The sequence below is a fragment of the Euleptes europaea genome, chromosome 18 (assembly GCF_029931775.1).
Source record: "Euleptes europaea isolate rEulEur1 chromosome 18, rEulEur1.hap1, whole genome shotgun sequence".
Classification (NCBI taxonomy): Eukaryota; Metazoa; Chordata; class Lepidosauria; order Squamata; family Sphaerodactylidae; genus Euleptes; species Euleptes europaea.
Window position 1 is genome coordinate 22,608,721 of NC_079329.1, and position 12,058 is coordinate 22,620,778.

Sequence of the window (12,058 nt, forward strand, 5' to 3'; positions counted from 1 at the left end):
AAAAAGCTACCAATACAGATGGTCAGTTTCAACCTGAAAAGTCCTTTTAAAGGTAAGTACAATGACTTTTTTTATTTCTTTCTTCCAGAAAGATGATGAGACTGAAGTTGGCTGCCAACTGGGCGCAGAGAGAGACATACAAGCTATGAATAATCATGAATAATCATATGAATAATCATTGTTTATTGATGGAAAAACTACTTTGTTGAGGCTATTGGCTGAGAAGCTGTCTCTCAGACAGCGAAAGGAAAGCGTTGAATTCATCCAGAAGGCGCTCCCCAGCTTTGACGTTGTCCAGCTGCATTTATGCTTCAGTCTCATCATCTTTCTGGAAGAAAGAAATAAAAAAAGTCATTGTACTTACCTTTAAAAGGACTTTTCAGGTTGAAACTGACCATCTGTATTGGTAGCTTTTTAGCCTCATTGTATCTTTGTATGCATTTTGTTGCATGTATCTCTATTATTGTTGGCTTCTTGCACAACATTGCACTTTTGCATTATCAGTGTGAGCTGAATACTATTTTGGCATTTAGCTAGTCTATTTAGTATTTGGTGCTTATTTTTGCTAAACCTCCAGGTACTAGCTGGAGATCTCTCGCTATTACAACTGATCTCCAGGCGACAGAGATCAGTTCCCCTGGAGAAAATGGCTGCTCTGGCAATTGGACTCTATGGCATTGAAGTCCCTCCCCTCCCCAAACCCCATCCTCCTCAGGCTCTGCCTCAAAAATCTCCAGGTATTTCCCAACCCAGAGCTGGCAATTCAAAGACTTGCCCCGTGGAAACAGCAAGTTCAAAATAAAACTGATAGCAGGGGTCCCCAACCATTTTGAACCTGTAGGCACCTTTAGGATACAGACGCAGGGTGGTGGTGCAGCCACAAAATGGCTGCCGCAGGAGGCGCAGCCAACCACAAAATGGCTGCCCCAAGAGGTGGAGCCAACCACAAAATGTCCGGGGGAGTGAGGTCATGCATAACTCCTATAGTAAGCCTTCAGCCTTTTGCATAGAAACTCTGTTGAACTGGATGCCTTTTGAAACGAAGGGATTAAAATCATTTTCTGGCATTCATACAGCTTACCTTTCTTCATGCAGTGAAAATCTTTGTGCACTGGAGGTAGCTGCTGTCAGAGCAACTTTTTAAGAAATCTGCTCAGCCAATCAGATCTCCAGTGTCCAATCAGAAGCTCTCCTGGGCAACCCCCCACCCACTTGGCCCCACCCACTTTCTTAAAAACACTTGGTGGGCGCCAGGAAAGATGCCAGCAGGCACCTTGGTGCCTATGGGTGTCATGTTGGGGACCCTTGACCCAAAGGGACACATAGCCGGATCTACTAAATATTGAATACTGCTGAGGTCCTTATCACCTCTATGGTGAGAGTCCTAGAGAGTTTGCAGTGAGCCCCGTTCAATTTTAGGCTGGGAGTGTCTGTCAGGTCTTCCAGTCTTCCGTTTCTACGGCTGGAAATCTCTGCTGAGCCTTCTTTCTGTCTTCTGAGTTGCTCGTACAAGCCTGATTCTCACAAACAGCAGGTGACAGATGAAACCTTTGCTTTTTAAAGTCTCCAGCATCATACCAGAAGGCTCAAATGCTCCTCTATACCGAACAATCCCCAGCACAAAGAAAATGTATGAGAGTGAAAGAATCTAGCCCACACTACTTATCGACATGCTAATTTTCTATGGAAGGGGATTTTTTTTTGTGTGTGAGGGACATTTAGTTATGCCATCTCTCACCTGTAATCTGAAGTGGGATGGCCGAGAACCAAGTTTAGCCCCTCAACTTTGAAACCAAACATTTAAGTCCAACTTTGCAGCTATATATGAGGACAAAAAACCTGGGGTTTTTTTTTTTTTTGGTAATGATTGCAGAACGCTCAAAATTCTGTTCACAGACATGCAACCCCATTGGCGAAAGTCAGCAAATACCATCGGGTATAGAATATTAAAATAAGGCCCAGAAGAGGCACCCAAGTAAGCTCATAAAGCTATAACCCTTTTTCCTGGTTTCAGAAAATGTTTTGACCGGCGTTCGTGGGATACGTTCACGGGAGAAGTGGGCAGACCTTCTTTTCTAGCAAGACACTCTATAATAACTCTGCCATGCAACCTGGAAGGAACAAGCGGCAGCTGATTTATACGGAGTTGAGGACTGTCCCATCTGGTTCACTATCCTGAGTGGCGGCCACTCTTCAGGGTCCTGAACATTCCCCAACAGCTGCTACTAGTAATGCCAGAAATCAGTCCTGGCACCTTCTTTGTGCAAAGCCCGAGCTTTACCACTGAGCCATGAGGGGAAAAATATTCTCAGAAGCACTTTTATTACAGAATAACGGCTTCCAGTTTGCTTCTTTAAAGATGCGGACAGAGAAGGACCAGCATGAGATGGGCATGGTTTAAAAGGAAGACGAGTGGAGCTACAAAACTCGGAACCGGCAGAACCAGCAAGAGAGCTTTCCTCCGTTGCAAAACCCGCTCACTCAACTACGGTCCGTTGCAGGTGAAGCTATGCTTTTTATTCTAGTTAAAATGGGGTCGGCGCTGGTTGCGTGGCCATGGTTCAGATCTTCACAGTAATAATCCGAGAGACTTGGGAGTTTGAAAGGCAGCCATGTCCGGCTGCGGCTGATCTTTAGGTAAAGAGACTGGAGTTCATTTTCCGTAGCTTGGCAGGCAAATGATCGTTTAATCCCGTTCCCAAGGTGCGCATGACTGCGGGCTTTTGTTGAAGTTCAAGGTTCCCGGTGGACCGAGCCAAAAGCTCCGATTTGGTTTTGAAGGCTGCCGATTTGGCCTTTTCCCCGCCATCCTCCATGCTGCAAACGGAGCTGATCTGCTGGATCTTTAGGAGGTCGCCGGTGCTGCATGCTTTCTCAACGTTGCTAGAGCAAAGGCTCAAGACCCCTCTCTGGAGATCCTCCTTCCCCGAACAAAGTCTGTGATATTTGCTGGGAAGCTTGCCGCTCTTCTCCTCAAAAATATCCAGACCGTCGAGCGAGGAGATCTTTTCCCTTCGGCTTCGGTTGCTCCCCACAGGGGTGTTCAAAGGCGACGGAAGGGCAAAGTTCGTCTCCTGCTCCTTGACGCTGTACGGAGGCGTTGGAACTTCAAAGGTTGCATGGAACTGAGAGTAATCCACCCGGAAGAACCCGTCTTCCAGAGACATCACTGGGAGGAAACGATGGCCCCAGAGAACTTCATCTTCCGTGTAGGAGGTCCTGGCTTGACATGTCATTCCTAAGAGAGAGACAAAAATTATAATAGAATGAGGGCCGGACTTCAGATGATGGCACCTCAGGTTATATACTAGAGTTGCAGCATTTAGCCAATGAATATGTGTGTGGAAAGTGCCGTCAAGTCGCAGCCAATTCATGGCAACCCAGCAGGGTTTACAAGGCAAGGAACTAACAGAGGTGGTTTGCCGTTGCCTTCCTCTGCACAGCGACCCTGGTCTTCCTTGGTAGTCTCCCATCCAAGTACTAACCAGGGCTGACCCTGCTTAGCTTCTGAGATCTGACGAGATCAGGCTAGCCTGGGCCATCCAAGTCAGGGCAGCCATTAACAGGTTAGCTCAAGTGAGAGCCAGCATGGCATAGTGGTTAAGAGCAGCGAACTCTAATCTGGAGAGCCAGGCTCGATTCCCCACTCCTCCACATGAAGCCTGCTGGGTGACCTTGGGCCAGTCACAGTTCTCTCAGAACTCTCTCAGCACACCTCCGAACGTCTCTTGCCTTGAAAACCCAACGGGGTTGCCATAAGTTTGAGATACATACATCCCTGCAAGACGTTTCATTGCTATCCTGACAACATTTTTCTGGGGAGTTGTCCCTACTGCAGAACTGAGATTCTGCATAGGCGTGCTTAGGAATGCTCTCTTTAAGTTCTCCGTCAGCCTCCAGGTTTTTTAGCTGGAAAAACACCCCAACCCTCAAGTGCCTGGCTTGTTTGTGGGTGGCCCAGTGATCTGTCCATGGTCCTGATAGATTTGGGTTTCAGCCTCCCTAATCCACCCTGTGGACTGTGGAGCAAAACCCCTTTCACCAAAAGGCACTTGATTTGGTTTCCGGCATTCCCCACCTGATCATTTGTTCAAATGCCAGTTCTTCCTGCTCTCAGAATCAAAATTAGTGCTGTTTTCTAGAGCAAGAGAAGCCACACCCAGGAGGAAAAGCCAAGCTATTATACTTGCCTATGGTAACAAGTAATGCTGAGTGACTGAGGATCTGTATTAATAATTCCTTGTTTTCCTGGGTGGAATAAAATGTTTTTCTCCCAAATTATTTCCCTGATAGTCATAGAATTTTTAAAAAGTGACACATAGTTCAAGGGTTATACCAAAGTTTGCACCAACTATAGTTTGGAACAGAAACCATGGTCTGAGTTTCCTGGCAACCCATAATTTAGAATGCTTCTCTGCTTTCACTTCCCACCTGCTCACCCATTTTCCACAGAGGAAGCAGGATAGTTTTCAGTTCAGATAATAATGCCAGACAATGGATCACAAATGTGGGAGGAACGGCCGTAGTTCAGTGGTAGAGCCTCTGCTTGGCATGCAGAAGGTCCCAGGTTCAATCCCCAGCATCTCCAGTTAAAGGGACTAGGCAAGTTGGTGATGTGAAAGACCTCTGCCTGAGATCCTGGAGAGCCGCTGCCGGTCTGAGTAGACAATACTGACTTTGATGGACCAAAGGTCTGATTCAATATAAGGCAGCTTCATGTGTTCATGGGTTCACTACAAACCACTGTTTCTGATTCTGATTGCCAACCACTGCCATGGTTTTTCAGTTCAGACAGTATACCAAACTGTGATTTGCGTGTAAGTCTGGTTCAAACCCCCCCGGTTTGCTAATGCAGATACCGTGTAAAACCATAGTGGTGATTTCTTAACCATGATTTAGTATGACATCTGAATTGAGCCACTATATATTAAATGGGAGACCACCAAGGAAGACTCTGAAGAGGAAGGCAATAGCAAAACACCTGTGGTTCTCACTTGCCTTGAAAGCCCCTTGCTGGGGTCTTTATCAATTGGCTGCAACTTGATGGCACATACATTCATCACGAGGACAGGGAGACTAACGGCCATCCTACACAGAGTTACTGCGACCCAAGACCATTGATTTCAGTGGGATTAGACTGGAGTACTCTGCATAGGATTTCTCTGCACATCTAGCATAGCTGCATAAATCTATGCAATTCCCCCATCCAGATTACCACATGGGAAATCTGAGCACCAGTTTAGGCACCTGGCACTACTCAATTATTGCAGTAGAATGCATGCTGCTTTCTGCAATTTGTCTAAACTGGAGAAACAAGCAGTCTCAGTGCATTCCTAAGGAGAGTTACTCCCGTCTAAGCCCATTGAAATGAATGGGTCTAGACTGGAGTAACTTTCCTTAGGAATGCACCGTTAGTATCTGATGTGAAATGGCTTTTTCTACTAGGGAAAGAAAGTCCCTTCTGGGCTGTGTGTACTCCATTGGGTTTTTTTAAAGTAACTTTAAAATTCAGTGACAAGAAACGCAGGATTCCGCAACCTGTATGAATTATGCAAACCAAATATATCTGCATACCCTCTTGTTTTTCCGCTTTTTTCACTGCATTGCATAACTGGTTCTGTTAGTCACGGGGAGGGGATATGTAGAGCACTGAAGCCCTACCATTAGAAATCCTGTTCAGTCTCCTCTGACTTCTGTAAGCATCGCCCAAGAAAATAAGGGCTAGAAACTTGCTCTTATAAAAAAAGCTGAGATTTTCATCTTAATATTCCATCTTGTCTTCCAGTTAGAACTGCAGCACACAAATAGCCCTGGAAGGGAAGGGAGAGGGGGGCTTCTAACATTTATTATGGCAAGATCACCTGCTTCCAGGAAGGGTCAGCTATTTTTAGAAGAGGACGGCATATGGGGTGAAGTTCAGTGCTAAGTTAGCACAGTTCCAACCTCAGCCCTGCTCCCTGTTGGGGTAATGAATGACTTGTTGCTCCATCTGGTGACAGTCAGTCTCCTAGCAATCTTTATTGACTTAACTAGATTCGCTAATGCAGGTTTCATTAACCCCTTCCTTGCTGCCACATCCAGCCAGGAGATTCGGAACAATGCGAGGTTAAAGAGCATTGCTGACAAATGGACCCAAGAATCAACGTGGCAAGAAATGGGTGGAGAAGATCTCCCCCAGTGGCTCGGGGCTCAGCTTGAGCCAGGGCTCTGCCCCAGAATCTGTTTTGAACAGCAGGGATGACTAGAAGAACATAAGAAAAACCATGCTGGATCAGACCAAGCCCATCAAGTCCAGCAGTCTGTTCACACAGTGGCCAACCAGTGCCTCTAGGAAGCCCACAAACAAGACAACTGCAGCAGCATCCTGCCTGTGTTCCACTGCACCTAATGTAATAGGCATGCTTGCTCCTCTGATCCTGGGAGAATAGGTATGCATCATGACTAGTAGCCATTTTGAGCCATGGATAGCCCTCTTCTCTGTGAACATGTCCACTCCCCTCTTAAAGCCTTCCAAGTTGGCAGCTGGCACCACATCATGGGGCAGGGAGCTCCCAATTGAACTATGCATTGTGTGGAAAAAAATACTTCCTTTTATTTGTTTTGAATCTCTCACCCTCCAGCTTCAGCAGATGACCCCGCATTCCAGTATTATGAGAGAGGGAGAAAAGTATAGGAAAAATATAGGAAGCTGCCTAATACTTAACCAGACTGTTATTTCATCTTTCTTACTGTGGTCTACTCTGATTGGCAGCAGGTCTCCAGGGTCTCAGGCAGAGGCAGGTCTTGAGATCTTTTAACTCAGTGATCCCCAATATGGTGCCCACCAATGTATTTCCTGGTGTCCTCTTCCTTCTTCTACAAAGTGTCTCATTCTCAAATCGAAGAACCAATCCTGGCTTTCCCCAGTCAAACAACATGTGTTTCAGAAGATCCTAGGATAGGGTTACCAACCTCCAGGTACTAGCTGGAGATCTCCTGCTATTACAACTGATCTCCAGCAGCTAGAGATCAGTTCACCTGGAGAAAATGGCCGCTTTGGCCATTGGACTCTCTGGCATTGAAGTCCCTCCCCTCCCCAAACCATGCCCTCTTCAGGCTCCACCCCCAAAACCTCCCACCGGTGGTGAAGAGGGACCTGGCAACCTTACCCTAGGAGGCATTGCCTTTGTCTTCAGAGAACACCTGTAGGCTTCCCTGATAGGACAATGCTTGGCTTGGAACCTCCCAACACTCTGTGATTGGCACCAGCTTCCACAGCAGCCCTTTTGTGATTGGTTCAGCACCCTCCCCACTGCAGCCATGACACCTACTAACAGTTCTCAACATCCTTAAAGGGCCCTTGAGGCTCAACAAGGTTGGGGAATCCTGAACTGTAACCCAGGACCTTCTGCATGCAAGATACATCTGCTACCACTGAGCTACTACTCTTTCCTGAATCATCCTGGGAATAACTGAAGTTCTCTCTTTGCATGGTCCCTACTAAGAAATCATAGCCAAGGATCCTGGCTGCCCCGAATCTGAAGAATTAGGGCACCAGGCAGCCTTCAGCCGCAACAGAGTCTACTGTCTGCATTGCTACACTTTGAATCATATTGAGTACATTTCCAGCCTGTATTAAATTTTTTACATTGTGAGCGTGAAGAACTGGAAAGGTATAATTGTACTTCTTAATGGCTCAAGCCTTCACCTTTCCTTGTAGATTTCCCCCTCAGGATCCAGATAAAGATTACAGATGTCTCTCTCTCTCTGCCATGAAAAATTGCACTGTCTCTCCCATTTGGAGGGAGAAGGTATTTATTATAAATTCCCTGCCCCTGAAGAACCAGAGAGGTGCATTGGCTAAAGTGTTAGAACATGTTCAAATCCCCACTCAGCCATGTATCTCAGGAGACGCGGTTGGACCAGTCACTCCTTCTCAGCCAAGCCTTCCTCTCAGACATGCTTTGAGGATAAAATGTAGGGGAGAGGAACTTTGCAGATTGCTTCGAGGAAGGATAGGATCCAAATGAAATAAATGCCAGCTCTGTCACTTCTGTTTAAACCTCATTGGACCTAACAATAGCAAACATGTTGTATTGCTGACTCTCCTGCGTGGCCACTAATGTCATCTAGCCATCACTTGCCAGCAAAACCCTCCAAAGCTAAAATAAACCCTTAGGTGAGACAATGAGCATGTCCACTAAACTCACCAGCCAGCAAAACCGTCACAGGTAAAATAAACAATAAGCATATCCACTAATGTCATAGAGCCATCACTTGCCACAAATCTTTATGGTATGATTCAAAGCATTTCCACTAATGATTCTAAGCATTTCTGATAATGTCACATAGTCATCATTTGGCAGTGAAGCTTTCAAAGGGTAAAATAAGTCCTCACATAAGACATTAAGCACATGCACGAAAACCACTTGCCAACAAAACCTTCATGGGTGGAATTAGCCATTATGGTATGATAATAAGAATGTCCCCTAAAATCATATAGCAATCACCAGCCTGCAAAACCTTCCAAAAGCTAAGATGAGCCCTTATATAAAACGACACACATGCCCATGAAGGTGGTATAGACAATCCCTTGCCAGCAAAATGCTTCAGAGGACAAGGTTAGCCCTTATGTAAGGCAATAAACAAGACACAAACTGGAGATCAAACAGGGAACATATGAGAAGCCTGTGGGAGAACATTGTGGTCTCCCAGGATTCTCCATGCCTAATCTTAGAAGCCATGGCTCTTAAAAACAACAATGGTAAAGAGCAATTGCCGAGGGAGACCGACCGCAGAACTTGACAGCTGTTACTGGGGCTTGCCCGGCTCTCAGGTTGCAAAGCCTGGTTTAGATTAAGTCCTGGAGTAACATGGGCAGCTCTTTGCTCCCCTCTCTCCTATAAGCACAGGACTCTATTCATTTTGCACAACTTGAAATCAATGCTGTGTAGGTTTTTTTTTTTTTTTTAAATTTGTTTCCAGCATTGCATAAAGGTTCATTAACATGGCACCAGAGGGGGAAAATCACATAATTAATCTTCCCATTAATCTCTCCCTGGCATGGAAGCAAATTGGCCTCTGAGCTAAAACCACCGAGGAATGGGGATCCTCCACTATTTCCACAATTAGGGTGACCTAGTTGCTGGGGCTTTGCCTGCTTGGGGGGTTTAAGAGAGTGGGAGGGTGGAACCCATGGTCTGGAAAGAGGAGCATTAGTAATGTTTAGGAATTGCGAGCCAGCTGACTGAGGCAGAAGTAGCAGAGAGCCAGCGTGGTGTAGTGGTTAAGAGCAGTGGTCTCTGATCTGGAGAACTGGGTTTGATTCCCCGCTCCTCCACAGGAGCGGCGGAGGCTAACCTGGTGAACTGGATTTGTTTCCCCACTCCTATGCATGAAGGCAGCTGGGTAACGTTGGGCTACTCACAGTTCTTTCCCAACCCCACCTACCTCACAGGGTGTCTGTGGTGGGGAGAGGAAGGGAAGGGGATTATAAGCCGGTTTGATTTTTCCTCAAGTGGCAGAAAAAAGTCGGCATATAAAAACCAACTCTTCTTCTTGAGTTAGAAGGTGGAGCTTAGATGTTTTGGGCAGCTCAAGAGGTAGGAGATTCTGGCATATTGGGGGTGGGTGGGTAAAGCTTGTTAGGGGTGGCAGCTGCCTGGAGAAATAATGTCCTGTTCCTTTAATAGAGGTTTCATGGGATGTTATTTACCAGGTGATGTGATTTCCCTCCATGCCATGAAGAGCTTCAACTGCCTATTTCTTAACTTCAGCCTCTTTTAAAGGGACAGGGAATCTCCCTCCCCCCAAGGCCTGTTGGCAGTCAGAGGAGTGGGAGTAATGCCCCTTTAACAGAGGCTTAATTGGATGTTATTTACCAGGTGATGTCATTTACTTCCATTCAATGAAAAGCTTCAACTGCCTACAGTACATTAAGCTTCAGTTAAAGGGATAGGACATTTTTCTCCAGGTTGTTGACTTGACAACCCTACCTAAGGGGTGACTTGGCAGATTGTGTGTGTGTGTGAGAGAGAGAGAGAGCACATGATGGGGTGCAATAGAGTTCTTTTTAAACACCTAGGCTCAAGCTTATTCCACAAAATATCCGCTACAAAACCTGAGGCATAAATACCAAATGGACAGCTAAAATACCCAGTAATTGGCAAGTGTTAAACAGATTGCAAGCTTTTCCCTACCAGCACAAAATCTGACCTGAATTCTATTTTTTTTTTTTTGCAGTACTGGTTCCTGTAGCAAAAACTAAGAAGATTTGTTGCTTGCTAATACTGCGGAAACAACACTACTCTCTCTGTTCTTAACATTAGAAGAAAGTCTGATTGATATACCAGAGAAATGGTGAAGAGCCTGCCTCTCTCTTGTATTGACCTATGAAGGGAAGGGAAGGAGTTTTTCAATCAGACCTTATACTTCTTTTTTTACTCATTAGTAAGACTCTGAGAAAGCTCAGTGCAGCTGTTGAGGCGACAGTACTACCCTGATGAATTGGGTCCACAAGCAATAGATTGGTCATCCTAAAGAGAACTGGACAAACTTGGATAAGGTTGAGGAGGGACTACCAAGGCCTCCCCCCCCCGCATAACATTTTTCTAAATATAAGCTTGCAAAGTACCATAGTAATAATGAGGAAAGGGTTCGTCTGAGCATGTGCCAAATACCTTGCCCTCACCACAACTTTCTTCCAAACAGCTAGGACAGGACATAGGGTTGTCAGCTCCCCAGAGAAAATAAAATCTTGTTTCTTTAATAATAACAATGGGGTGTTATTTAGAAGAAGAAGAATTGGTTTTATATGCTGACTTTCTCTACCACTTGAGGAAGAATCAAACCAGCTTACAATCACCTTCCCCTCCCCATAACAGACACACTGTGAGGTAGGTGGGGTTGAGAGAGCTCTAAGAGAACTGTGACTAGCCCAAGGTCACCCAGCTGGCTTCATGTGTAGGAGTGGGGAATCAAACCTGGTTCTCCAGATTAGAGTCCACCGCTCTTAACCACTACACCACGCTGGCTCTCATATTTAGCTCTATGTAAGGGGGTCCCCCCCCCCCGGTTAGTACTTGGATGAGAGACTACCCATGAAGAAATCGAAGATATTATGTTTTGTTCTTTTTAAAACTGCTTTAAGGTTAAATTGATGATATAAGAACTCTTTATAAGAGATACAATTAATAGTTACTAAAAAAGGAAAGAAAATGGACATAATGTTAGGAATGAAACAATGAGCAATTAAGCAAGTACATTTAAATATAATATAATATCAAACAATATCTGGATTAGAATTTTTAGTGCAAAAGAGTACACAGGTTAAGAAAAGGATGAAGGGGGATGAAGGGGAAGTTTTTCTTTTTATTTTCAATATATAATAATGATGTATTTTCAACAACAACGGGCTGATATGAAATATTCTGTAACTTTCAATTGTTTGTTGGGAAACTTATATGTAATTTTATGAAAAATAAAATTACATTTTAAAAAAAAGAGAGACTACCTATGAAGTTCGGGGTGGCTACACACAGTGGCTAACCAGTTGTCCCTCTCCCATAATAGTACAACTAATCCCCACCTCCGCAATGTAGTGGATGAGCAATAGATTCAGGACAGATCCACTATGTGAAAAGAGGATACTGGACTAGATGGACCGCTGGTCTGATTCAGCAGGTCTCCTATTATGTTCTTATGGAGCCAACAAGCTTCTGGAACTTTGTCTTGGGGGGCATCAGGGGAAAAAAAGTGTACCATTTTGGAGTCCTGACTGTGTCTCACTAGCTGCTGAGTGTAGCTGAGCTCCTTATTTGAGCTACTTTTCCATGAGTCACCAGAGACTACCTCCTTCTGTGTGTGTTAAGTGCTGTCAAGTCGCTTCCGACTCATGGCGACCCTATGAATGAAAGTCCTCCAAAATGTCCTATCTTTGACAGCCTTGCTCAGATCTTGCAAATTGAAGGCTGTGGCTTCCTTTATTGAGTCCATCCATCTCTTGTTGGGTCTTTCTCTTTTCCTGCTGTCCTCCACTTTTCCTAGCATGACTGTCTTTTCCAGTGACTCTTGTCGTCTC

At 45.2% G+C, this 12,058-nt stretch overlaps 1 protein-coding gene across 1 annotated transcript in view; it reads right to left on the reverse strand.

Moving 5' to 3' along the window:
- Positions 1 to 2,519: 2,519 nt before the first annotated feature.
- LOC130489465 (G protein-activated inward rectifier potassium channel 1-like) overlaps positions 2,520 to 12,058 on the reverse strand; it is a 33,570-nt gene continuing 24,031 nt past the window's right edge. The window contains exon 3 of the mRNA XM_056863189.1: positions 2,520 to 3,238. Within this exon, the coding sequence (XP_056719167.1) occupies positions 2,634 to 3,238 (605 nt within the window). The 3' untranslated portion in view covers positions 2,520 to 2,633. The remainder of the gene's footprint in view (positions 3,239 to 12,058) is intronic.